Genomic DNA, 26,180 nt, shown 5'->3' with positions numbered 1-26,180 from the left:
CATCAGGGAAACACCAATCTAAACCACAATGAGATATCATCTCTCACCTGTTAGAATGGCTATTGTCAAAAAAGACAAAAGACAGCAAGTGCTGACAAGCATATGGAGAAAAGAGAACCTTCTGCACACTGTTGGTGGGAATGTAAATTGATATAGCCATTGTGGAAAACACTATGGAGGTTTCTCAAAAAATTAAAAATGGAAGTATCACATACTCCAGCAATCCTGCTTCTGAGTATATATCCAAAGGAAATGAGATCAGTGTTGAAGAGACATCTGTACTCCCATGCTAACTGCAGCACCACTCACAAGAGCTGAGATATGGAATCAACCTAAGTCTCCACTGACAGATGAATGGATTTAAAAAAAAGTGATACACACACAATGGAATATTATTCACCTTAAAAAAGAAGGAAATCCTGTCATTTGTAACAATATGGATGAACTATTATGCTAAGTGAAATAAGACAGGCACAGAAAGACAAATACAACCTCACATATAGAATCTAAAAGGTCTAACTCACAGAAGCAAAGAATAGAATAGTGGTTACAGGGGCAGGAGGAATGGAGTCAAAGAATAAAGAATTTCAGTTATTTAAGATGAATAAATTCTAGAAAAGCAAGAAATTGGACCCATCTCACACCACATACAAAAATAAACTCAAAATGGATTAAAGATTTAAACACAATATACCATAGAGCATGGTGACTATAGTTAATACTGTTGTATTGTATACTTGAAATCTGCTAAGATCATAGATCTGTTCTCACCACAGAAAAGGTACCCATATGAAGTGATGGGTATATAAATTAGCTTGAATTTGTTACTCATTTCATAATGTGGATATATACGAAAACATCACATTGCACACCACAAATATGTACAATTTTTAACTGTCAATTGTACTCAACAAAGCTGGGGAAAAGAAAGAGATCGACATGTTAGTATCTGCAAGGCACACCTCTGCAACATGACAAAATCTTAGTAACAGGAGCTAAATGTGCAGAACAGAAGTGGGGGCCAAAGGACACAGTGTGAGGGAAAAATCCTGTCTTGCTGTTTACATGCTTGATCCTTCTAAAGGTCATGCCATGTGCATGTTTTAACTATTCAAAAAATGAATAAATCAAATCCCTAAATTGTTGCCTAAAATACAAATAGACCACAACATATCTTGCCACCTAGAGCAGTGAGATATTTTTATTTCTCTATTTAAGGCAATATCTTGATATGGCTTTGTGTGTGAAAAGGCAGGCAGCAGAGGTGCTCTAGAAAGGAGGGGAGAGGGTTTATTTTCCTACATATAACAAAGTGGAGAATTTTGTGTTTCTGAGGGCAGCTCTGGAAAGAGACTAAATGATGTGGGAAGTAGAAAGAAAGGGGCTGACAAAGAGGCACCTGGTCACATGCAGGCCCAACCCTAGTGAGAGGGACTGCTGGGAGAAATTCTCCATGGCAGGGAATGCCCAAAAGATTTCCAGGACCAGCACTGCCCCAAACGTGCCTCATGCTGTGTGCTGCAATTTACCCATTGCCACCACCCATGCACACTACACCCTGATCTGGCAATGCAAGTCTATAATGTGTAGGGCCACAGAGAAAAAGAGGTGTCCTAAGTGGAACCAGGCAGGCTGCCTAGAGGGGAGAAATGTGAACAACAGAGCCTAGAGAGATCAGAGTAGGGAGCTGCAGTGGCTTGGGGTGCAGTGGAAACTGACTGGGAGATATGCTCCTTGGAATTCCGTGGTAATAGTGCAATGAGAGGCCTGGGGAGAAACTTCTATAGAAAACTCCCGTATTTTCACAAAGTTTCATTTGGATATCTGGTCCCTGAAGCCTAGCAGGCTTAGGTCATCTGTCATGCACCCACGTATTTGAAAAGTAAGTTGGTAATCACCTACCTCTCCCCTTCTCTCTGCCAGTCCCACCCCTTATTCTTGTTAAGAGAAATTAGCTAAGCATCTAAATCAGCTCAGATTTTGATGTGGCTCATGGCAAAGATAGATTGGTGCCTGAATAATTTCACATCTTCCTCTGACATTCTAGAGAAATAGTGCCACCTGCCCTGACCCCCACCTCCCCACCTCACCCCACCCTCCGCCAGCAGTTAGGTAAATAAAGAGAGTCAAAGGTGATCCAACCCAAACATACCAAGTCAAGTGAGGTGTGCTTTTCTCCACTCTAATCTGTAACACCCTGCAGCTTAACCAAGTCCTAAACAGAAACTCCCCCTGAGCCTTAGACCTCACTCCTCCTCATGCATCCCTGCCCCAACTCAGTTACAGCCCAGCAGGCTGTAACCACTAACCACTAACCACACAAGAACAAGAACAGGCTCATGAGCAGGTGTGATACCACCTCCAGCTCAACACTACAGAAAATTCTCTCCTCAACAAAGGAAAATGAAAGTCTTCACAGTTCTCCCTCTGAATCTACTTTACATACCTCCCTCTCACTAAATTTTCCAGAATCCAGAGCCCATCCTTTCCTATGCTAAATCCTTCTAGCTCCAGTCCATCAGAGTCAAGAGTCCCTTCTCTGCCAACTGCAGGCAGGGACCCAGACATGACAAAGATGGCTCTATTTCCTCAGTCCTGACAGCCCAGTCCCATGACCTGTGCCAGCTGACACTCCCTCACAGGGCCCAGCCTCCCCATGTCCGGCCTTCCACCAGCCATTCAAAAAGCAACCACAGCCCCAAACCACAAGACCACGAGGCCCTGAGCTCCTGGAGGCCAGTCACATGGGAGGAACTCTGGTCCCACCACTGGAACCTTTTTCTGAACCCAGACAGGAGAGCTATTTAAGGTGTGCATATGTCTCAGGCACACTCCACACAGAAATGTGCATTCTGTCCTCTCACTGGGCATGGGAAGCACAAACCATCCTGCATTACTCTAGAGGCAGCATCTCTGTATTGGGCTTCCTCTCATCCCCATGTATTGACCTTGGGATGTTTCTGTTTTCATGTCTCTCCAGAGGCACACGAAGCCCTTGGGAGTCAGGTATAGAATAGGCAGTGGTCACGTTCTTTCCACATCACTCTCAGGACACTCCTTTCCTGGAGACCATGCAGCTCGGTGCAACTGTGTGCTCCTATACACCAGCCAGAGAAGCTCTGCTGACTTATCTGAAACTCACATTCTCCCCTACCACTGGTGTCCTTAGTGCCTTCAGTTTTGTCCACTTTCCTCAAAATTTGTAATTCTCAAGTATCTTGGCTCAAGAGTTGGGAGAGAAAAGACTCTGAGACCTGGAAACAGGAAAGTGCCTAAGCACTGGAGTGGGATTCAGGCTGCTCATCTCTCCTTCTACCCAAGAGAGTTTGTCCCAAGCAGAGGACGGGGCAGATTTCAAGGACAGCACTTAAGGGAAAAGCCCCAAGTGGAACCTGCTTAAGAGGGAAAGCCACCACCTGACCCATGCTCACTTAATCCAATGATACCCACTTTCCAGGTGCCACCTCTGTCCCTTCCCCAAATCAGAAATATTCATAACCTTTTAGGAAGAAATGAAATAACCATGCTCTCCGATGGAATAATAGACAAAATCATACTTACCTTTTGCCAACACTGGAACAGTTGTTAGAGAACTTCCTTCCTTCCCACCCACCCACCCCACTCCAACAGTGCCTGATTCCTTTGAAACACCATCTGGGAGAGATCATCACAAATATGTAAAGCTCCAGTTCATAAAAAGGCAAAAGAAAAAAACACACACATACATACATACACCCTACCTGTGATTTGGCAAATGCTTTGGAAAACAGTTATCCTTCTCCCAAGAAAGCATACCTAAATGTCCCTCACAACACTCTTGAAGGCTTCACCTCATTCTTTCCCCAAGAGGATCCTGACCTGTCTGCACAGATGTCCAGGAGAAAGGAAAAGAACAAAGTGAACTCATGCAAGATTGATGATGTTCAAATGCTGACCCCTTGTTCAGCAGAACAAAATGACTAGCTGAAATATCACATGAAGCACAAACTTTTGGGGGATGATTCCACGTGTCTCAGGACCCTGCACTAAATAAAAAGACACCATTACACAGAGTTGGAACCTTTGGCTTTCATCTGGCAGCCCATAAGTACCTCCCAGGCCTGACCCGAGTCTCGTGAAGGTTACATACCTCAGAAGGTTGAAGCTCAGATCAAGCCTCTTTGCAAAATGTCCACAGTCCCTGCCAAGGTGCTCTGGAATTTCTCTGCAGTCCTGGCCTATGTAGGACACCTGGAAATTACATGGAACAGAAACAATGTGGCAAACGGAAATTACCCAGCTGCTCACAGTCCTGAGTCATTGATCCAATGATTGCTTCTGCAACTTTAAACGTATGCTCCTCCACACAAGAGGCTTCATGGTGACTGTTTTCCTGATCACATCAGCTTTAGGAGCTTTGGGGACTCTACCAACAGCTCCCCTTTCCAGGCAGTATGATGGAGACAAACCCCAGCAAGACCAAAGTTAGGCTGAAATTGATCAGATTCAGAGGTCCAAAAGAAACCCAATGTCAGAGCACATGGATATAATCATAACAGCCAGCTTTCTGCTCTGGGGCCTTTCCAAGAGCTGCCCCTGTGACTCTCCCACTCCACCCACCCTGTAATGCACACATCCTAACAGATAACATGGCAGGCACCCTTACAACATTTAACCTTCAGGATGCTAGAACAAGTAAGGTTTGGAAAGAAAACCTCCCCAGACCACCAATCCAATCCTTTCACCACTGTATATAAAATGCCCTCACACTCCCAACAAAGCTGAGTCCAAGGCAACAGGGAAACAACAAGTGATCAGAGTTTCCAAATCTACCCCTCCAAGGAGCCTTTTGGCTCCTTTTGGCTGATAGCCATCTCCTTCAGCATTGCTTGATTTAAGTACGTCATTTATGCCCAAACATTAAAAGACTGAACTGAAATTTGATAGGACTTCTGACTGTGAGAAGGTGGAGTGGGTTCTCTCATTATCCTACACACCCAGTTTTAGGAACCTATTTTTAAAAATAGAGCCTGCAGGCAGGGCTGTCAACTAATTCTGAAATGAGAAAAACAAATCCATGGGTCAGAGATGGCCAATGAACCACAATACATGATACATTACATTCCTAAAGTATACCACCCAGGTGCAAATGCAGGCCTGGTCACATGGCTACAGCCTTGATCCCATCTCCTTACAACTCTATATACTTTTATGCAGATAAAGACAGTGAGAATGAGTGAGAGATGCCTCCAAGGGCATTGTATTTCCTAATAGGGAACAAAAAAACTAAGGTGGCCATCTCACATTCTCAGATACTAGGCTGCACTTCAAGAATGACCAATATCCAATCCATATTAGAACTATAAAACAGAATGTTCACATGGTTCAATCTAATACAAAATGTAATATACCCAGCACCCTCCATTTTTCAAGGGATCACTCACTTCTCTCCTGTGTTCTCTCTTTCTGCCACTCACCCTCAGTAATTTCATTCCAGGAGGAGAGAAAGTGGGGACAGAAGACAGAAAAATAGATGACTTCACTCGGTATAGTGACACACACTGTAATCCCAGCACCAGGGAGGCTGAGGCAAGAAGACCTCAAGTTTGAGGCCAGCCTGGGCTACATATAAGCTAGAGACCTGCCTGGGCTACCTAAGGAAACTCTGTCAAAAGAAAGGAGAGAAGAAGAAAAGAGGGAGAGAGGAGGAGAGAGGCAAGGAGAGGAAAGGGACTAGAAGGAAGAAAGGGGGGAAAAGACAAAAGAAAAACAGCTGGCTGCAATAAAATAATTTTGACTCAGAAAGATAAAGTCTAAAAAATAAAGGACTCTAAATTCAATCTAGCAGTCTCTCCCTTTCTACATGAGACCTGTCTTCATGCTCCTTGAGTAATAAGTACTGCTTCCAAGCTAAGATGGACAACGTACAGCAAGGAAGGATCAGAGGCACAAGGTGCCAATCAGTCTGAAACTTTAGTCTCCTGCAGGATATCTACTCAATCAGCAACTTCTTCTGTACTATAAGTTCACATTGACCCCCAGATCCAAGGGGCTCACCCAAAAACCCATCCCATTCACCTTGGCATCCACCACCATCTTGTATATATCATTATCACCTCAAGATTTCTGTGAAATGCATAGCAGAGAAGCTGAGCCATGGATAGAGACACCAAGCTTTTTCCTCATAGACTGGCCAAGGACTAAATCTAGCAGGGACCCAGCTTGACAAACCCTTTACCTTTTTTTTTTTTGAAAAGCAATTGTTTTTATTGGACAACACCAAATACACCAACTTAAAACGATGATATATAAACACTGCTTTTGGAATTTATGTTACCAAAATGAAATAAACATAATTATAAAGACCTCACATTTCTGCCTCAGTTGAGATACAGGATACAGAAAATTTATACAGATAAATTTTTTTTGTTATGAAATATTCTATGTCTTTAAGAGTTTGCAAGTTTTACCTGTGAGCAGTTAACTTGTCTGCTTATGAAGACAAGTGCATTGTGCAAGGTTTGAAGTCAAAAATTATCAAACCCTTTATCTTTTATACAAGGAAATTAAGACTCCACAACTTTACCTCTTGGTGACAGAGCCTAGACCAAGTTTTGCACCATGAATAAGGACCAATTTGAGACCACAGATCCATGTGAACGTGGGTGTTCTTCGGTCAATAAATGCCAGATTCTCAAGATGCTTTGGCTTCAAAATTAATCTTTCTAGCTGAAAGAGCAAGAACTAAAGCAAAAGAGGGCTAGAGGAGCATGGCTCACATGGTAGAGTGCCTTCCCAACAAACTTAAGGTCCTGAGTTCAACACCTCCCCCCATAAAAAGAAATACTATGAGGAGGATCCAAAATGGCAGCTAAGGTAGGGAATGAGAACTCCTAAGCTCTGTGACACCAGAAACCTCCTTGAGATGTTGGAGCTACACTTGGGTAATTCTGACTGCTCCTAGCAAAATAATAACCACCATCACATTAGGTGCAGATAAAATCTAAAGACTGACCCTTAAATCAGCCTTTACTTGCACCTACCAGCTGCAAAAATTCCACCTGGCACAGACAGCAAGGCATGGTCTGGCCTCCCAGCCCTGGGAAAAAAGCCCTCAACCAACCACTTCTCCTTTTTTTTTTTTTCTTTTTCTTTTCTTTCTTCTCCCAACAAGCAGAAGACAGAACAACAATCAGAATCAAACTCTGCAACATCCTGGACCCCTAGCCCATGGAAAGCTTCCCTACACAATGCCATTTCTCACGACATCTGGCTCCAAAGCTGCCTGTGCAAAACTGCAGAAGGAATAGGTGAGCATCATGCACCACACACAGCTCGCCTACCCACCCCGCACTCCACCCTGGGAAAATAATCCAGCACAGTCTCTGAGCAGACTGAAACCCCGCCCCAGCAAAACTCAAAAACATGAATAGTGAACTGTAATCTAACACTGACATCAGAGGCGGGGCTGGAACGCTGAACCTGCCCTGGAGAATAAGGGTGAGGCAAGGAGCCAAACTTTCAGTGCTGAACTCTCAGGGGTGGGGCAAGGAGCTAAACTCTCAGTGATGCACGCATAAAGCAGCAAAGGCTGAGAGCAGAGCTGAGGCGACAAGCCAACCACCCAGAGGAGCTGCAGGTACCCAGCAGAGATCAGGAGAGGCATAAAGGCTGACAGAGGGAGTACAGCAACAAACCAACCTGGGAGACAAGCTGCCAGCACTTAGCAGAGATGAGGAAAAGCACAAAGGCTGAGAGCAGGGGTGGTGAGACAGGCCAACCTCCCAAAGCAGGGCAGGAGCTGAATACTGGAGCTGATCTCTGGGACAGAGGGAAGCATTCAAAACTGAATTGCTCACCTTGCTGGGGGAGGAGGTGACCAAACAGAGCTACAGCTGAAGGGCAACACAGCTACCACCTGTTGAAAACAACAGCTCTGACCACCCTGCACTAGCTAGCAGTCTTACCTCACCTCACAATTCCAACTAATCTTGTGGACAGAAGGACCAAATACCACTCACAAGCCAGTCACCTGGTGAGACCACATCAGAGCTTCCACATGAATGCCAATACCAGGATTGGACACCTAAGGAATAACTCCAGGACTTTTACCAAAAGATTGAACTTTCTGTGGTTCCTGAACTGGTGTTATTTATTGTTTCTTTTTTTTTCTTTTTCTTTTTTATACCTTTATTATTAACTTCATCATTATTCTCTTTTCCCAGTTCTCACCTTCTTCACTTTCCCTGTTTCTCCTGTACTACAATCCACTGTTCTCCCTCCCAACTACTCTTTCTGCCCCTTCTCATCCACTCTTTCCTGTGTCTTCACCTTCCGCTCCTATCCTCCCCCAACCTGTCACCACACTACCCCTACCTCCTACATACTCATGACCTGATGACTAAACTACTGTACCATCTGCACACAACCCCAGCCCCCTGCAATCCCTGACACAAACACCCTCCATTACAACAACAGAAATACACACAAGCACACACAAGGGCTACAAAACCCAGCAACCCCGATACCTCTTAACCCACCCACCCACCCCTTCCCCTGCTTTTTAGTGCATCTTTACCAATTCCCCAAAATCTGTAACTAGCCTAATAACCATTACCACCCCCAACTCTAATTGTTTACAGATATTATCATCAAGGGTTTTCTATATAATATGTAAACAACTAGTCGGGTATTGAGCCTGTGAATTTGTTATTGCTAAATTACACCTCCAGATGAGGGACAGCAATAGCACATCAACCTACCAAACATCCAAGTCAGTCACAACACAAAAATTAAATCAGGGAAAGAAATCAGGCAATCAAATCCACCAACTAGCCTACCAAAAACATAGTTGCACAGCACCAACTAGAGAGACGAGAAAAAGAAGAAGGGATGGAAACCCCTCTCCTCCAAAAAGTAATTCAATACAAGACTCAGTGGGAAATGAAGAAAATGGACACAGAGATCCTGACCTCAATAAAACAATGATAAATGTCACTAAGGAACCCAGTGATGCCCACAAAAAAACCCTTAAAGAAGTAGTCTTGGAAGAAATCTCTGAGAAATTCCTGGAGAAGATACTAGACAGATACTAACCAGAATGTACAAGATGCACTCAAGAAATGTTAAGACACCAAAAATAAAGAACATGAGATGACACCAAAACAAGTAAAGGAACTCAGAGAGGACTTCAACAAACATCAAAGTGAAACAAAGGACACTATAAAAAGAGAGATACATGAATTAAAGAGGACAATACAAATTATAAAAGAGGATTTGAACAAAGATTTGGAAAACCTCAGAAGAAAGAATCAAACAGAAATTCTGGAAATAAAAAGTCCCTATAGTCAAACAAAAAACAGAGTGGAAGGCCACGCCAGCGGACTAGAACAAGTAGATGATAGAATCTCAGAGCTCAAAGATAAAATAGAAATTAAAGAAAAAACAGAAGAAATCTTAGTCAAACAACTCAAGAGCTGTGAAAAGAATATGCACGAACTCAGCAACTCCATCAAAAGACCAAACCTGAGAATTATGGGCATTGAAGAAGGAGAAGAGGTGCAAACCAAAGGGATACATAACATATTCAATAAAATAATAACAGAAAATTTCCCAAATCTCAAGAAAGTTTTCAAGAACAGGAAGCCTCCAGGACATCAGACTTGACCAAAATAGAACCTCCCCACAGCATATTATCATTAAAACAACAAACACAGAGAACAGAGAAAGACTATTGAAGGCTGTAGGAGAGAAAAAACAAATAACATATAAAGGTAAACCCATCAAAATAACAGCAGATTTCTCAACAGAAACCTTAAAAGTAAGAAGGGCATGGAGCAAGGTATTTTGGGCACTGAATGAAAATAACTTCAGCTCTAGGATACTTTACCCAGCAAAACTATCATTCAAAATTGATGGAGCAATAAAAATCTTCCACAATAAACAGAAACTAAAATAGTATATGACAACCAAGCCCCACTGCAGAAGAGTCTACAAAGATTTCTGCACACAGAAGATGAAAGCAAACAAAACCATGAGAGGACAGAAAGTATCAAACCACAGGAGAAGAAAAGACAAGTAATCAGAAAGTAGTATTGACTTGACTGTACACAATCAAATACTTAAACAACAAAAGCAACTAAATAGCAGGAATCACCACATGCCTATCAATATTAACACTGAATGTCAATAGATTCAACTCCCTCATCAAAAGACACTGTTTGGCAAACTGGATTAAAAAGGAAGATCCAAAAACTGTTGTTTACAAGAGACCCATCTTATTGACAGAAATAAACACTGGCTTAGGATGAAAGGCAGAAGATAATTTACCAAGCCACTGGCCCCCGAAAACAGGCAGGAGTAGCAATACTGTATCACACAAAGTAGACTTCAAACTTACATTGGTCAAACGAGATAAAGAAGGACACTTCATACTAATAAAAGGTGCAAATACACCAAAAGGAAATAACAATTATCAACCTATATGCACCAAGTCAGTGCACCCAATTTCATCAAACATACACTAAAGGACTTAAAAAATACATATAGACTCCAACACAGTGCTAGTGGGGTGATACCCCTCTATCATCAATAGATAGGTTATCTAAACAAAAAATCAACAAAGAAATCCTAGAACTAAATGATAACATAAATCAAATGAACTTAAATGATGCCTACAAAATATTTCATCCAATGACAACACAATATACATTCTTCTCAGCACCCCATGGAACTTTCTCCAAAATAGATCATATTTTAGGGCACAAAGCAAACCTCAGCAAATATAAGAAAACAGAAATAACCCCTTGCGTTCTATCTGATCACAATGCATTAAAACTATAACTCAACAACAAAAACAACAGCAGAAAACATGCAAATAATTGGAGGCTGGATAACACCTTGCTTAATGGTCAGTGGGTCATAGTACAAATAAGAGAGGAAATCAAACGGTTCCCAGAAGCTAATGAAAATGAAAACACAACCTACCAGAACCTATGGGACACAGTAAAGGCAGTCCTAAAAGGAAAGTTTATAGCCATGAGTGCATATATTAAAAGGTCAGAAAGATCTCAAATGAACAACCTAATGCTACATCTCAAACCCCTAGAAAAACAAGAACAAGCAAAACCCAAAATAAGCAGAAGGAGAGAAATAATAAAAATAAAGGCTGAAATTAATGAAATAGAGACGGAAAAAAAAAATACAAAGAATCAACAAACAAAAAGCTGGTTCTTTGAAAAAATAAAGAGGATCGACAAGACCCTGGCAAATCTGACTAAAATGAGGAGGGAAATACCCAAATTAATAAAAATCAGAAATAAAAAAAGGAGTGATAACAACAAACACCAAGGAAATCCAGGGAACCATCAGAGACTACTTTCAGAACCTATATTCCAATAAATTGGAAAATCTTGAAGAAATGGACAAATTTCTAGATATTTATGATCATCCAAAACTGAACCAAGAGGATATTAACCACCTAAACAGATCTATAACACATAATGAAATTGAAACAAAAATAGTCTCCCAAAAAAGAAAAGTCTAGGAACTGACAGATTCTCAGCTGAATTCTACCAGACCTTCGAAGAACTGATACCAACTCTCCTTACACTTTTCCACGAAATAGAAGGGGAAGGAACACTGCCTAACTCATTCTATGACACCAGTATTACACTCATCCCAAAACCAGACAAAGACACATCCAAAAAGAAGAACTACAGGCCAATCTCCTTAATGAACATTGATGCAAAACTCCTCAATAAAATAATGGCAAATCAAATCCAACAACAAATCAGAAAGATCATTCACCATGACCAAGTTGACTTCATCCCAGGAATGCATGGATGGTTCAACAAACACCAATCAATAAATGTAACACAGCACATTAATAGAAACAAAGACAAAAACCACATGATCACCTCAATAGATGCAGAAAAAAGCCTTTGATAAGATTCAGCACCGCTCCATGATAAAAGCTCTAAGAAAACTAGGAATAGAAGGAATGTACCTCAACATTATAAAGGCTATATATGGCAAACCTACAGCCATTATCATACTTAATGGGGAAAAGCCGAAACCATTCCCCCTAAACCCAGGAACAAGACAAGGGTGCCCACTCTCCCCACTCCTATTCAACATAGTCCTGGAATTCCTAGCCAGAGCAATAAGGCAAGAAGAAGAAATAAAAGGAATACTAATAGGTAAAGAAATAGTCAGAATATCCCTATTTGCAGACAACATGATCCTATACCTCAAAGACCCAAAAAACTCCTCCCAAAAACTTCTAGACACCATAAACAGCTTCAGCAAAGTAGCAGGATACAAAATCAACTTATAAAAATCAGTAGCCTTTCTACACACCAACAATGAACAAATTGAGAAAGAACATAGCCTCAAAAAAATAAAATACCTAGGAGTAAACTTAATGAAGAATGTAAATGACCTCTACAAGGAGAACTACAAACCACTGAAGAAAGAGATCAAGGAAGACTACAGAAGGTGGAAAGATCGCCCATGCTCATGGATTGGCACAATCAACATAGTAAAAATGGCTATACTACCAAAAGCAATCTACATGTTCGATGCAATTCCCACCAAAATTCCAATGACATTCATCACAGAGATTGAAATATCTACCCTAAAGTTCATTTGGAAACACAAGAGACTGCAAATAGCTAAGGCAATACTGAGCAAGAACAGCAATGCTGAAGGTATCATAATATCCGACCTCAAACTGTACTACAGAGCCATAGCAAGAAAAACAGCATGGTACTGACACAAAAACAGATATGAAGACCAGTGTAACAGAATAGAGGACCGAGATATGAATCCACACAGCTGTGCCCACCTTATTTTTGACAAAGGTGCCAAAAATATACAATGGAGAAAAGACAGCCTCTTCAACAAATATTGCTGGGAAAAGTGGCTCTCTGCCTGTAGAAAACTGAAACTAGATCCATGCCCGCCACCTGTACTAGTATCAACTCAAAGTGGATCAAAGACCTTAATATCACATCTAAAACCTTGCAGTTGGTACATGAAAGAGCAGGAAATATCCTGGAAACAATAGGTATAGGCAAGGACTTCCTCAGTAGAACTCCAGCAACCCAGCAACTAAGAGAAAGAATGAATAAATGGGACTACATGAAAGTAAAAGCTTCTGCACAACAAAAGAAATGGTCTCTAAATTGAAAAGAGACCACAGAGTGGGAGAAAATATTAGCTAGCTATACATCAGACAAAGGACTGATAACCAGAATATACAGGAAGCTCAAAAAACTAACCTCCCCCAAAATCAATAAACCAATAAAGAAATGGGCGACTGAACTAAACAGAACTTTTTCAAAGGAAGAAGTCCAAATAGCCAAAAAACACATGAAAAAATGCTCACCATCCCTGTCCATAAAGGAACTGCAAATCAAAACCACGCTAAGATTCTACCTAGCCCTGTTAGAATGGCTATCAAGAACACCAACAACAACAAATGTTGGTGAGGATTCGGGGAAAAGGAATCCTCATACACTGCAGGTGGGAATGTAAGCTAGTACAACCACTGTGGAAAACAATATGGAGGCTCCTTAAAAAACTAAACACAGATCTGCCATATGACCTAGCAATACCACTCCTAGAGATATACCTGAAGGAATGCAACTCAAGTTATTACAAAGGCACCTGTACACCCATGTTTACTGCAGCACTATTCACAATAGCCAAGCTATGGAAACAGCCAAGATGCCCCACTACTGACAAATGAATCAAGAAAATGTGGTACATACACACAATGGAATTTTACTCAGCCACAAAGAAGAATGAAATTTTGTCATTCTCGAGTAAATGGATGGAATGGAGATAATCATCTTAAGCAAAGTTAGCCAGACTCAGAAAGCCAAAAATCACATATTCTCCCTCATATGCAGATTATAGACCCTAAACAAATGTAGTAATATTATTGTACATGGGTCACACACTAAGGGGAGAACACACACAGGAGAAATAGGGAAAGGAAAGGAAAGGAAACCTAAAACTTGAATGTGGTTGATGTGCTCACTGTAGAGGAGCAAATAAAGTAATCTTAAACTGGAAAAAAAGAGAAATACTACATTGTACCCCATAAATAGGTACAATGATTATATGTAAATTTTATTTTTTTAAAAAGGATATACCAAAGATCGAAAGTACACTCCAATCCACTGGCCTGAACAGTTTAGGAAAGGGGACACTCACACCCAGGACATTCTCCCAGCCTGCCTTCTCAGCAGCTCCAAATGTCTCACCCACACGTGGGCTGTGTGGAGCAGCTAAGGACATGCATGCAGGAAACATCAAGTCTGGGAAATGAGGGACAAGAAAAAGAAAAGGAGGCACAGGGAAGTTCTCAACCCCACTGTCAAGTCCTCCATGAACCTGGAAGAAGCTAGAACTGCTTCATGAACATGAAAGAAGCTGGGTCTGAAAATGCAGGAAGACACAGAGTCTGGGGGCAACAGACCCACCTTTTTAGGCAGACTTGCACAGTTAAACCACAGGCCCTATTCCTCTCCCTCTCCTTAGGCAATCAAGTTCACTCCCACAAGCCTCTTTTCTCTGCCAGCAGAGTAAGATCATTTTTAACCACTTCCACTCACTCCAGAACTCTGGACCTTCATCTCTTTCCTCATAAGCTGTGAATCAAGGGATAGAACCAGCAATCTTAGGCAACAAAACTGTCAAAGGAGGTTGCAGAGAAACAATGGAAGGGCTAACTTCCAACAACACCTGGTACAGCGCCTGGTGCATAGTAGATACTCAATAAATATGTGTAATTGAGGAAATGGCAGGACCCCAGAAAAAGAAACAGGCAGTGGCCAGTTTAGTGGGGCACAGCTAGCCTTCACTGCATCTTTCGGAATTGTAAAATTCTCAGACTTCTAAGGAGGAACCATTTCCCTTAGCCCAAAGTAATCTCAAAATCCAGCTGTGCCTGATACTACCTGCCTTAGGCAAGGGAAAGCTTCAAAAACCCAACTATTTCTCTAGGGTGTGCAAAAAAAAAGAGAGAAGTGGAGGGACACAAGGTCAGGCTTAATCAGAAAGCAGTGCAGAGAAGCCGCTAAAGAGAGTCCTCAGTGGAGTATGGTGGCTCTAACTTGCAATCCCAGCTACTCAGGAGGCTGAGATGAGAAGGATAGCCATTTGGAGGCCACCTAGGGCAAAAAGCTAGTGAGACCCCATTTTGACCAATAATCCCAGTGTGGTGGCATATGCCTGTGGTCCCAGCTACACAGGAGGCCTATAGATTGATGATCATCACCCAGGGCAAAAAAACAAGACACCCTCCCTAGCTAAAAAATAACCTTAAAAGCAAAAATGGCTCAGGTGGCATAGTGCTTGCTGCCTAAGAAAGGCAAGGGAGGGGGAGTAAGAGAGGAGGAAGAGGGGGGAGAAGGGAAGGGGGAAAGAGGGGAGGAGGAAAGGGAGGGCAGATAGAAAACACCTGGTCCCAGCCTGTTTGAGTTCATCCCTCCAGCAATGAAAAGTAAGTGAGGCTTGATGTCTATCATCCAGAGTTGAAATCGGAGTGCTGTCATTCCCCACTGACACTTCAAGAAATCAGAGGCTCAAATAAAACTGTTAAAGACCCTAGGCTTCCACCAACCTTGGATAAGACGCCCACCTGACGACAGAGCCTAGTCAGGCCCCGCCCTCGAAGATGCATGACTTTCAGTATGACTCTGGTGGCCCTAGACACTTTGCCTCCATCGGCTCCTTTTAGATTAGTTTTTCTTTTACCACTGACTGCATTGACATAAAGACGAGTGAACCGTTACATAGTAAAACATTTTCCTTGACCAAAAGTTATTTTTAAATTTGGGTCGTGAAAGAAGAAATTAAAACTTTTCAATGGGCCCCATCCCAGTGCGGGATGGAGAAGTTGGTCCCCGCTGAGCAGCTGAGCGAGGCGCTAGGGGACACAGGGAGCTGGGGGACGGGGGTCGTGCTTGTTCCCACAGAGCTTGAGAGTGCACCTGGACAAAAGAGGGGTCCTCACCACGTGCACAGGCGGCCCCCGAGGCGGGGGCGCCGGTCACCTCAGGGGGCCTCTGCCCCACGGTCCCTCCCCACAGCGGTGGCAGGGCCGGGACTCGCTCGGGCGGACTTACTTGAGTTCCACTGACCACGAGCCCAGCCATGCTGGCCAGGACAGGACAGGGCCCCACGGCACGGAGCGCGGACGCGGCGGTGGGGAGCGCAGTTCCGCACTGCCCGGGGCGGTCAGCTGACCCGGCGGAAACGCGCGCGGGCCGAGCGCTCGGAACTCCGCGCAGCTGCGCGCTGCGCCCCTCGCCCGGCCTCCCGCGCGCACCGCCACAGGTGCCACCGCGCGGTGCGGCCCCGGCTCAGGGCCGACTCACCCAGCCAGGTGACCCTCAAAGTTCCGTGCCCAGAACTTTAGTGCGTGAATCAGGACCAGGCCCGGGTTGCGGGGGGGCGGATCTAGCACCCCATCTGAGGCCTTAGCCCCAAGCTTAGAGCCCGGCCTTCCCAAAGTTTCACAATGTAAGTTACATAACTGCCTTCAACCGCTTGGAGGAGTGGCCTCTTGACCCAAAGTCCCCTCTCCAGCATTGGTGCGGAGAAGGGAAGTGAGAAGTTTGAAAGGACTCCTCTTGCGATGGGGTTTCCATTTGTAGCAAAAGAGAAGAAGGGAGCCATTTCCCTATGGCTGGTCTCATACCACCCCCACCTCTCCACATAGCACCCAGCAGGGGAAAATAATAACCTGGGCAGGAGAATTGAATGATGTCTCCAAATGTCAGGTTTTCTTACTCTCGCCCTCCCCAGAGGGAAAGGATGCTTGTAAGGTTCAAAGGCAGCAGAGGGGCTGGTAGCTCCCCCCAATACAAGCACAGTCCCTCCTCCACCTTCCCTATCTGGAAGAGGTGGTGGCTGCCTCCTGTCTGGATGAATTCCAGCCCATGAACAGGCAACCCCTAAGCTCATGCGTGGAAGGATGGAAATTTTTTCCCTGCTTGTTCTTGCCTTCCCCTTCCACCCTCAGGATGTGCAAAACCAGATATCAATTGGCTGTCATCACCCACTCTCCGTTGGCTAAGAGCCAGCCTGCCTTGGTGTAGGGACATGAAGATGTGACACCTCTCCTTCCATCACAAAGGTCATGGCTAATGCTTCTATAACAAAAGATAAGTTCAGGACAGAAAACATTAAACAAAGTTTTACATGACATGGGAGTCTTCAGAAATGAAGATACACTGGACTTGGCAGTGTACCCACTCCCAGCACTTGGGAGGCAGAGACAGGAGGATCCTGAGTTCCAGGCCAGTTTGGGCTGCATAGGGAGACCTTGCCAGGGAAGGGAAGAGAAGGGAAAGATCCAGGAAAAAGGGTTTGGATGCTCAGGCTGGATGAGCATAGGATTGGACAAAAGGGTATGATGTAATGGTAATAAACTGAAGGGAGAAACCAGAGCAAGGCCTGTCCACATTATTCTTGGCCTCTGTGCAGCATTCCTTCCTACAGGGTATAGGTCAGGAACCCTCTGGAATTAAGGTCTTATGCTAAGGAAGGCCAAAGAATTTCTTTGTGATCAGCTCCTACACAGAAAGATGGTTTGGAGGAATATTTAGAGGATTTATGGCTTGCTTTGGGGCAGAGGGTCTCTAGTTTCTATGACCTGTCTTGGGGAAGAGGGATTCTGGTTTCTATGACTTGCTTCTGGGAGGAAGGGGGTAGGAGTAAAGGGGATGGAAGAAAGTCAGCGAGACACTGCATCTGGGGTGTTTCCTGAGGCCTTCCTCAGAAGGAGTTTTGACTCCTTTAGTTCAAAATGTTCACCATACTTTGGGGTATCCTTGAGCCCCAGCACAGGCCTTCAAACCCTGCTCCCTTCATGCCCATGGGTGCAGACATCATTCAACTAGACAAGGGAAAATGCATGGCAGGTACCTCAACCCAACAGACCTATTGGTAAATGTGCTTCCCTCCCCCATAGAGGGGTTATCATGTGGCTTTTATTTTCATCATCCCCTGTGTCTAAACAACACTTAGAAGTGCCTAGCTATGTAGCTGAAGATGACAGTCTAGTCTGTGGTTGAGCATTTTGTGTTGTCATCATTGTCTCTCTGGTCCTGACACACTGCTAGGTGAGCCCTTGATGGCAGCATCCTAATGCACAGTGTTGATCCCAAGGGTGACCTGCCTACCTCTCTCTGCTGGAAGAGTGGACACAGCCAAGTGTGGTAATGCAGGCTGGACTGTGTTTACTTTGGGAATTCCAGGAAATGCTGCAACAAACGGCCCTGCAGGCCAGAAAAGAAAACTTACCCTCCAGAGATAAGGGGACCCAAAGGGAACCTTCCAAGGCCCACTGCCCCAGAAGAACCTTCTGGGCATGACAGTCATATCGTCTGCCCTCCCCAGGGCCTTTCACCTTAGCCTTCCTTGAACAGCTTTGACCAGGAAAAGAGGACTCATGGAAGCAGGGAAGCAGCCCAACCCTATAGGAAGATTAAGCAGGAGAATTGCCTCCTAGCCTCACCAGAAGGGGAGACTGGAGGCCATCTCTCATGGCCCCACCCCATACACAGCAGCATCTTCTAAGAGAAACTGTTCTGTGGACTATGGACCAAAGACACTGTAGTGGACAGGGATCTTTTCCCCCTCTCTAGACCCCCCTCCCTACCGTTCCCTCTCCACATAGCCATAGGAAACCATTCTAAAAGCCCAGTTTGACCCTACCTTAAATCTTTCAGTGGCCCTCCTCTCAACTAACAACACAGTTCAAAATCTCCAGTGTATCCTTAAGACCTTTATAATCCCATCAGTCCTCACCTCTGCAGCCTCCTCTGCCAATTCTCCCATCCTCTCCTTGGCCTTACAGGAGCTTTTAGTTTTGCCTGGAAATGCCTCCCAAACCCTCCTGTCTCTACTTTGCACACACTAAGAAGGCCAGGTGACTGTATATTGAAGGATCGAGTGGGGAAATCACAAAAAATAGAGTCCAGGATGCTGGAATTGAGGTAGGCTTGAATGTTTACAAGGTTGATTGAAAACATTAGGGAGCTATTGAAAGTTCCTGAGCAGAGTACTTGTCTTAGACTATTCACCTGCTATAACAAAATATCATAAACTAGGTGGTTTATAAATAACAGAGATTTTATTTCTCACAGCTCTAGGGGCTGAGAAGTCCACAATCAAGATGCCAGCAGTGTAATGAGAGCCCACTTTCTGATTCAAAGACAGTTGCCTTTGCACTGTGTCTTCACACCGCATAGGTCCAAGCAAGCTAGGACACAAATCCCATTCAGCATCCCACTCCACTCTCATGACCTAATCACCTCCCAAAGACCCACCTCCTCATACCATCACCCAAAGGGTTGGGATTTTAACACGAATTTGGGGGAGACACAAATGTTCAAACTCTAGCATTTAGTACTTTCCTGAATAAAGTCAGGAAAGGACACCAGGCGAAACAAACTGTATTCTCCTCTACTTACGCACTCCCATCAGCTCCTGGAGGTTGGTCTTCAGAACAGAAGAAGGAAGAGGAGGTGAGGGAGAAGAGGGAGGAGGAAGGGAGAGGGAAAGAGAAGGAAAAAAAATGCCTGTACCAAAGGAGATTTGCAAGGTGTTGGGGGTTGTGGGGTGGGAGACATCCTCTACTTCCCCATCCAAACTCTTGAACAGAAAGGAAAAGAAACTAGAAATAATAAAGGTGTCATTCTTTGAGTAACATGGCCCTCCGTTTTGTAGGGGAAGAGCAAAAGAACAGTGATATGAAGCTGGTCTAGAAGTGGACACACATGCTCCCTTTGGAATTCAAAAAGAAAGGACAAAGGAAATGAATCCTACTGGGACTTCTCAGTGGGCCAACTCCACCCCTACTCCAGTAGCACCGAGAGACAAGGAGGCTTCAGTCACCCAGTTCTTCCAGGGTCCCCTCCCCATTCTGTGACCAACTGGACATGAGCTTCCAGCTTTCCTTGTCCTGTCCCACTTTCTTTCACAGTCCCTCTGTCCTTGCTTCCAATGACCACATAGTGTGCTAGACATGAGGATAGTCATAACTAAAGCACACCCTTGGGGAGAGACGGTCACACTTGCCCTCAGATATTTGCAGTCCTGTGTCGACAAGAAGTGCTGTAATTGTGATCCTATTTTCCAAGCCCCAAATGAAGGCCTGCTGCACAGTTTGTACAAGTGCACTCACAAGGCCCACAAAACAGGAAGTTGAAAAGCTTGAGCTTGATGTCCTGGGCCTGTAGTGAGGCACCAAAAGAGTGGGAAGGGTCAACACACACCAGGGGACCTTTCCTTATCGCCCTGGATGAAGAAGGCAGCACTGTATTCTGACTGCATACTTGTTGTTGTTATTCTTTGGCAGAAGAGGCCCTTTCCCTTAGAGTCCTTCCTCCATCACATTCCTGGGGACAAAAAGGAAGATCCTGTTTATTTCCAATCAAGGGAGTTGAGGCTGGGGTCAGCCAGAATCAGCCAAACAGGAACTGGTTCCTTAAATCTTCCAACTGTGCAGTAGCAACTGAGAGGAGAACAGGGCTGGTTCACCCAGTGTTCTTGCCATCCCACCTGTCCTTAGCGAGATTCTCTTCAGCCTGGTCTCATTTCTTTCAGGCCCAGCCCCTATGCAGGTGAAGATGGCTGCTGTACTTCATCATGCCCCTCTCAGCCCCTAGTTCAGAGGCACCGCATTTAGATTTCAATTTTAAAAAAAGAAGTTGACTGTATATCCGATGGTTTTTTTGCTGCACCTGCCTCCTTTGAGCCTCAAGGAGGAAGTTTAAGAAGTGCAGGAAAGAAAAGAGGTTTCAGAGCCCTTCCCCAGGTGTTTGCACCTACGTGAGAGGCTAGAGGACCATCCATGCTCCAAAATACCTTCACTGACTCCCAGTCAGAACAAATTTAATTTTTAAAAGTGCATATTGAATACCATCAGAGTGTCTGGCATGAATATTCAGTCTACAAATGCTAGTTTATTATTTACTACTATAAGGATTACCCTTACTAATACTATAAGTATGACTCTTACTCATTTCCCTTCTCTTTGGGTCTTCAGAGGTTTTGTTGGCTGGACATGGTGGCTCACACTTCTGATTCCAGCAGAGGATTGTAGTCTCAGCTGGCCCCAGGGAAAAAGCGTGATTCTACCTGAAAAATAACTAAAACAAAAAAGAATTGGAGGCATGTTCAAGTGGTAGAGTGTGTGCCTAGCAAGAGAGAGTGCCTGCCTGGCAAGAATGAGGTCCTGAGTTCAAAACCCAGTACCAAAAAAAAAATTTTTGTTGTTGTTGTTTTCTTTCCAAAATGCAAACAATAGGGAGTGAGAAAAGGGTAGGGTTGAGGAAGATGGAGTGGCCTGCTTTTCATGCTATTTCTTCTGTGATTTTTGCAACATGCATATACTACTTTTGCAATTAAAAATAAGAAAGAAGAAAGCCAGACATGGTCATGCACATTTGTAATCCCAGCACTGGGGAGGTTGAGGCAGGAGGATCGTGAGTTTGAGGTCAGCCTAACTACAAAATCCTGTCTCAAAGAGAAAGAGAGTAAAAAAAAAAAAAAGAGAGAGAGTGAGAGAGAGAGAGAAGAGGAAAGGATAGGCAAGGAAAAGAGAGATGAAAAGGAGAGGAGAGGAGATTGGCATGGGAGAGAGAGCAAAACAGAATTTGCCACTGAAACTGCTATCTGCTGATCTCTTAGCATCATTTTAATAAATCTTGAGAACAGCAATAAGAAACAAATCTTATTTCTCATTTTATCTAGAACTTGCCAAATACCCCAAATCCACAGCTAACCTTACAAGACAAATCAACACAGGAGGGAAAGAAAAGAGGGAAGAAGAAAAGATACTACAAACACACACACAAAAACAAACAAACAAACAAAAAAACGAGTGTGTATTTTCCAGTAAATTCAACTTTTTAGAACCCCCAACTCAATTTGGAAGTTGGGGAAGGATTCCCCCAACCCTGCTGGTTTATATGGAACTCTGCAGAAGTGCACCACATCTAAATTTTTCTCATGTCCCCTCCCCCAGTAATCTGAATTTGTGAACTTCAAAAATCTACTGCTTTAGAAACCATCTACTCTTATCTACTGATTAGAGAAAGTTAGGCCTACAGAAAAGACTTAGCCAATGTCACCAAAAAAAATGAGCAGCTGACCCCAGGCCAGACAAAAAAAAAAAAGGCTGACTCCTCCTCTATCCCTCAGAAAACAGGCTGAGGAGGCCAGAGGAGCACCTCAAGGACACCACTTCCCAGCTAAGCGCTTCTTGTCACGTTGGAACCCCACACTGATCAGAAATAACATTTTCAAAGTTTTATCTGCAAGGAAATGGCTATTAATGTTCTTCCTCTCCTTTTAAAATGCCAAGGAATACATATTAATTTTCTCTCTACTTATATTGCCTATTTGCAAATTGTATTCACTACCCAGTGCTCCAATTTGTCCTACCCCTCAAGAGATGATGATGAATAAATGTGTTCCTGGAAATAAAATAAAATAATTATCACTGAGATTTATTTTTATAATTATTTACAGGGATTATTTTAGAATAGATGGGGGGCAATAATAATGTGCATATGACGGTTCTGGTGTGATATACCAATATTACTTCTGAGTCTCTTCTTACTTTTCTCTGCAGCTGTGATCCAGAAGCAAAACAAGGATCAATTGGATCCATACCAACAGGGTGTGAGGCTAAGGCCTAGAGAATGGTCTGTTCAGCCTTGTAGTGGTCAGCACCCTGGCCCAGGAGTCCTGGGTTCAATACTTAGCTTTCTGCTCACCACATTGGGATCCGCCGCCATGCTCCGTCTTCTGCTTGGGTGGCCCAGGTGACTCTGCTATAGCCCTGTGATATGCTGGCTGGTGCTAGGCATCCATAGGGAGGTCACTGGACATCTTGGAAGCCAGGAATGACAGTTACCTGAGGGTCCTCTATGTTTATATGAAGTCTAGAGCCTGGGCTGCCTTTAGGGCCCATCAATCCGCTCCATCCAGAAGTCCCAGACCTTGGAATTCAGTTGGTGTTACAGAAAATTTGTACTTCAGACTATATGGCACACAGCAAAGAGACACTTCCAGAAAGCACATAATATCTGCAAAAATGTTATAATACTCCTTTGTAATTTTTCAGTATTATCTAGTAAATTAATTACATGGTAAAAAAAAATACTTAGCTTTGCCACTAATTAGTGGAGCACCCATGACAAATTTGCAACTAAGCCTTCCTCAAATGCAAACTAGCTGATCTAAGGATCTATTGATTACTAAAACAATGCTATACTTTGGTTCTGAAATGTCCCTCAAAGGCCCATATGTTAAAGACTTGGTCCCCAGCTTGGCATTATTGGGAGGAAGTGGAGCCTTTAAGATGTGGGGCTTAGTGAGAGGTCTTCAGGTCACTGGGAGTGTGCCCCAGAAAGGGACAGTGGAACCCAAGCCCTTCCTCTCTCTTTCTCTTTGCTTCCTGGCCATGAGGTGAGGGATTGCTTTACCATGCACCCTTACCAGGATGTGGTGCCTCATTACAGGCCCAAAAGCATCAGAGCCAGGTATTTGTTATAATAATGGAAAACACAAATAAAAATTTGGGGGAGTATGTATGCACATCTCCCCAAAATAAAGAAAGAGAATACTTATTAACAGATTTTATTGAGCACCAAGCATGTATCAGACACTGGAGGTACAAGCAAGAACAAGCAGATATGTCCTTCCTCCCATGAAACTTATGCTATGATGTGAGGAGATCAGGAACAAGTACATAAATAATGTAATTTCATCTCATTTCAGCTAGCACTGATACATGCTATAAAGACAAAAGCAAGCAACAGGACAAGTGTGGGATGTGGAGAATGCTGCTTTGGACAGTGTCCGAGGGTACAGCTAGCCTTTCTCCTCTAACATCCAGCTGGGACTTTGGCTCACCCCTTCTGCACAATGTTTTTTGATGCACAAGTAGCACAACTTCAGACAGCTGTGGTGTGTCCTGGGAAGGCCACTCCCAGGGGAGGGATATTTTAGCTGGAGTCAGAATCTTGAGATGGAGTGGGCTATGGGATAACCTCAGAGAAGTGTTTTCCAGGCAAAGGGAACAGCAATCACAAAAGCTGTGCCTGCCCATGTTTATTGCAGCACTATTCACAATAGCCATGTTATGGAAACAGCCAAGATGCCCCACTATCGATGAATGGATTAAGAAAATGTGGTATTTATACACAATGGAATACTACTCAGCCATGAAGAAGAACGAAATGTTATCATTTGCAGGTAAATGGATGGAACTGGAGAACATCACCCTGAGTTAGGTTAGCCAGGCCCAGAAGACCAAAAATCGTATGTTCTCCCTCATATGCGGACTTTAGATCAAGGACAATCACAACTAGGGGATTGGACTTTGATCACATGATGAGGCAAGAGCACACAAGGGAGGTATGAGGATAGGCAAGAAACCCAAAAAAAAAAAAAAAACAAGATAGCATTTGATGTCCTCAATGCAAAGGAACTAATGCAGAAACTTTAAAGTGACAGAGGCCAATAGGAGAAGGGCACCAGGAACTAGAGAAAAGGTTAGTTTGAGAAGAATTAACTTAGAAGGTAACACACATGCACAGGAAATCAATTCGAGTCAACTCCCTGTATAGCTATCCTTACCTCAACTAGCAAAAACCCTTGGTCTTTCCTATTATTCCTTATACTCTCTCTTCAACAAAATAGAGATAAGGGCAAAATAGTTTCTGCCTGGTAGCGAGGGGGTAGTGGGAGAGAGGGAGGGGGCGGGGGAAAGGGGGGAGAAATGACCCAAGCATTGTATGCACATATGAATAAAAGCAAAAAAAGAAAAGGCTGTGCCTGTTCTCATGTTGTCACTTTACTTAGGCTTGAGTGGTAAACTTGAACTGGGGTGCTTCCAAGGGCAAAGTTTCACCCAAGTCAAGAAGAAGATCCCAGTGCAGCTGCACCAGGCTTGGATTTGCATCTCAGTTCCAGGGCATAGGTGCCCTAAGGCCTGGAGATGCAGCAGCGGAAAGCAGAGATGTATGGACTCAGAGCTTCTTTTCTTTCTTTCTCCTTTTCTTTCTTTCTTTCTCTTTCTTTTCTTTTGCAGTACTAGGAATTGAACTCAGGGCCTGTATCATTGGAGCCACACCCTAAGTGTCTTCTGCAGTTGGGTGACACGTCTGTGGTTTACTTGGGGAGGGAAACACAGAAAGATGATCAGCCCTTTCATGTGACGACATGGCACAGACTCTTGCGGGCACGTATCAGCACACAGATATACGTGGAAGTGCAGAGACCCACAGACACATGCCAATCTTGGACCCTCGTGTTCCATTTTATGGCTATAACCTGAACCCTGAAGCCCATTCCTAGGCACACCAGAGTCTCCCATGTTACTAAGGCTACTAGTGGCCAAGACTGGCAGTGTTTCTTTAGAACTGAGAGGATTTATAGCTTATGCTGAGCTACTAGAAACTCAACATACAATCCATAAAATATTATCCAGTGCAGTGGCATACACCTGTAGTCCCAGCAACTCAAGAGCCTGAGGCAGGAGGATCACTTGGGCTCATGAGTTCAAAGCCGGCCTGGGAAGTATATAGGGACCCCATCTCAATGAATTAATTAATTAATTAAAAATAAAAGTTGAGGCCAGGGGCCAGTGGTTCATGCCTGTAATTCTAGCTACTCAGGAGGCAGAGATCAGGAGGATCATGGTTTGAAATCAGCCCAGGCAAATAGATCTCAAGACCCTATCTCGAAAATACCCAACACTAAAAAGGGCTGGCCAACAGCAGCACATTGGAGGACACTGGGCCATACCCACACTGTGCTCTGTTCCTTTGAGGGCTAAGCCAAATTTTAGGGTGCTGGAGCCAGAACTCTGGGTGTGACAGTCTCGGGACAATGTCTTTGTTCATAAATTCTCCATGTGCTGGGAATCCCTCTCCAAAAAGCCCCTCCCAAGCCCGCTTCCCCTGTGGATAAGCGTTCCCCAGTTGTCCAGCAGTCAGTGACCACTCCCAGGGCCGAAATTCCACATTAATGCAGCTTCCAGTGCCTTGTATTGATGCCTGCTCTTGGGTGGTGTTATGTGCACTGAATCTGTTCCTGGCTTCCCAATGAGGTGGTCAGCTCTTTAATGTTAGGGAACCCTGTTTAATATTCCAAAGTCTTCCTAA

General features: G+C 43.9%; 1 protein-coding gene across 11 annotated transcripts in view; it reads right to left on the bottom strand.

The window, feature by feature from the left end:
• Lrmda (leucine rich melanocyte differentiation associated) overlaps nt 1–16,528 on the bottom strand; it is a 1,025,409-nt gene extending 1,008,881 nt beyond the window's left edge. For 8 of the 11 annotated variants that reach the window (XR_012449754.1, XR_012449755.1, XR_012449756.1 and 5 more), the window contains exons 1-2: nt 16,119–16,273; nt 4,130–4,230 (exon numbers count right to left, since the gene is read on the bottom strand). Coding sequence is in view for 8 of the 11 variants with exons in the window: in XM_074079223.1 (XP_073935324.1) it covers nt 4,130–4,230; nt 16,119–16,148 (131 nt within the window). In the remaining 3 variants the exon portion in view is untranslated. Of the gene's footprint in view, nt 1–4,129; nt 4,231–16,118 lie in introns of all 11 variants that reach the window. The other 3 variants (XM_074079224.1, XM_074079227.1, XM_074079225.1) reach the window with 2 other exon arrangements.
• Nucleotides 16,529–26,180: the final 9,652 nt, after the last annotated feature.

This window comes from Castor canadensis, chromosome 7, assembly GCF_047511655.1.
Source record: "Castor canadensis chromosome 7, mCasCan1.hap1v2, whole genome shotgun sequence".
Classification (NCBI taxonomy): Eukaryota; Metazoa; Chordata; class Mammalia; order Rodentia; family Castoridae; genus Castor; species Castor canadensis.
This window is presented reverse-complemented; position numbering and strand designations above follow the sequence as displayed.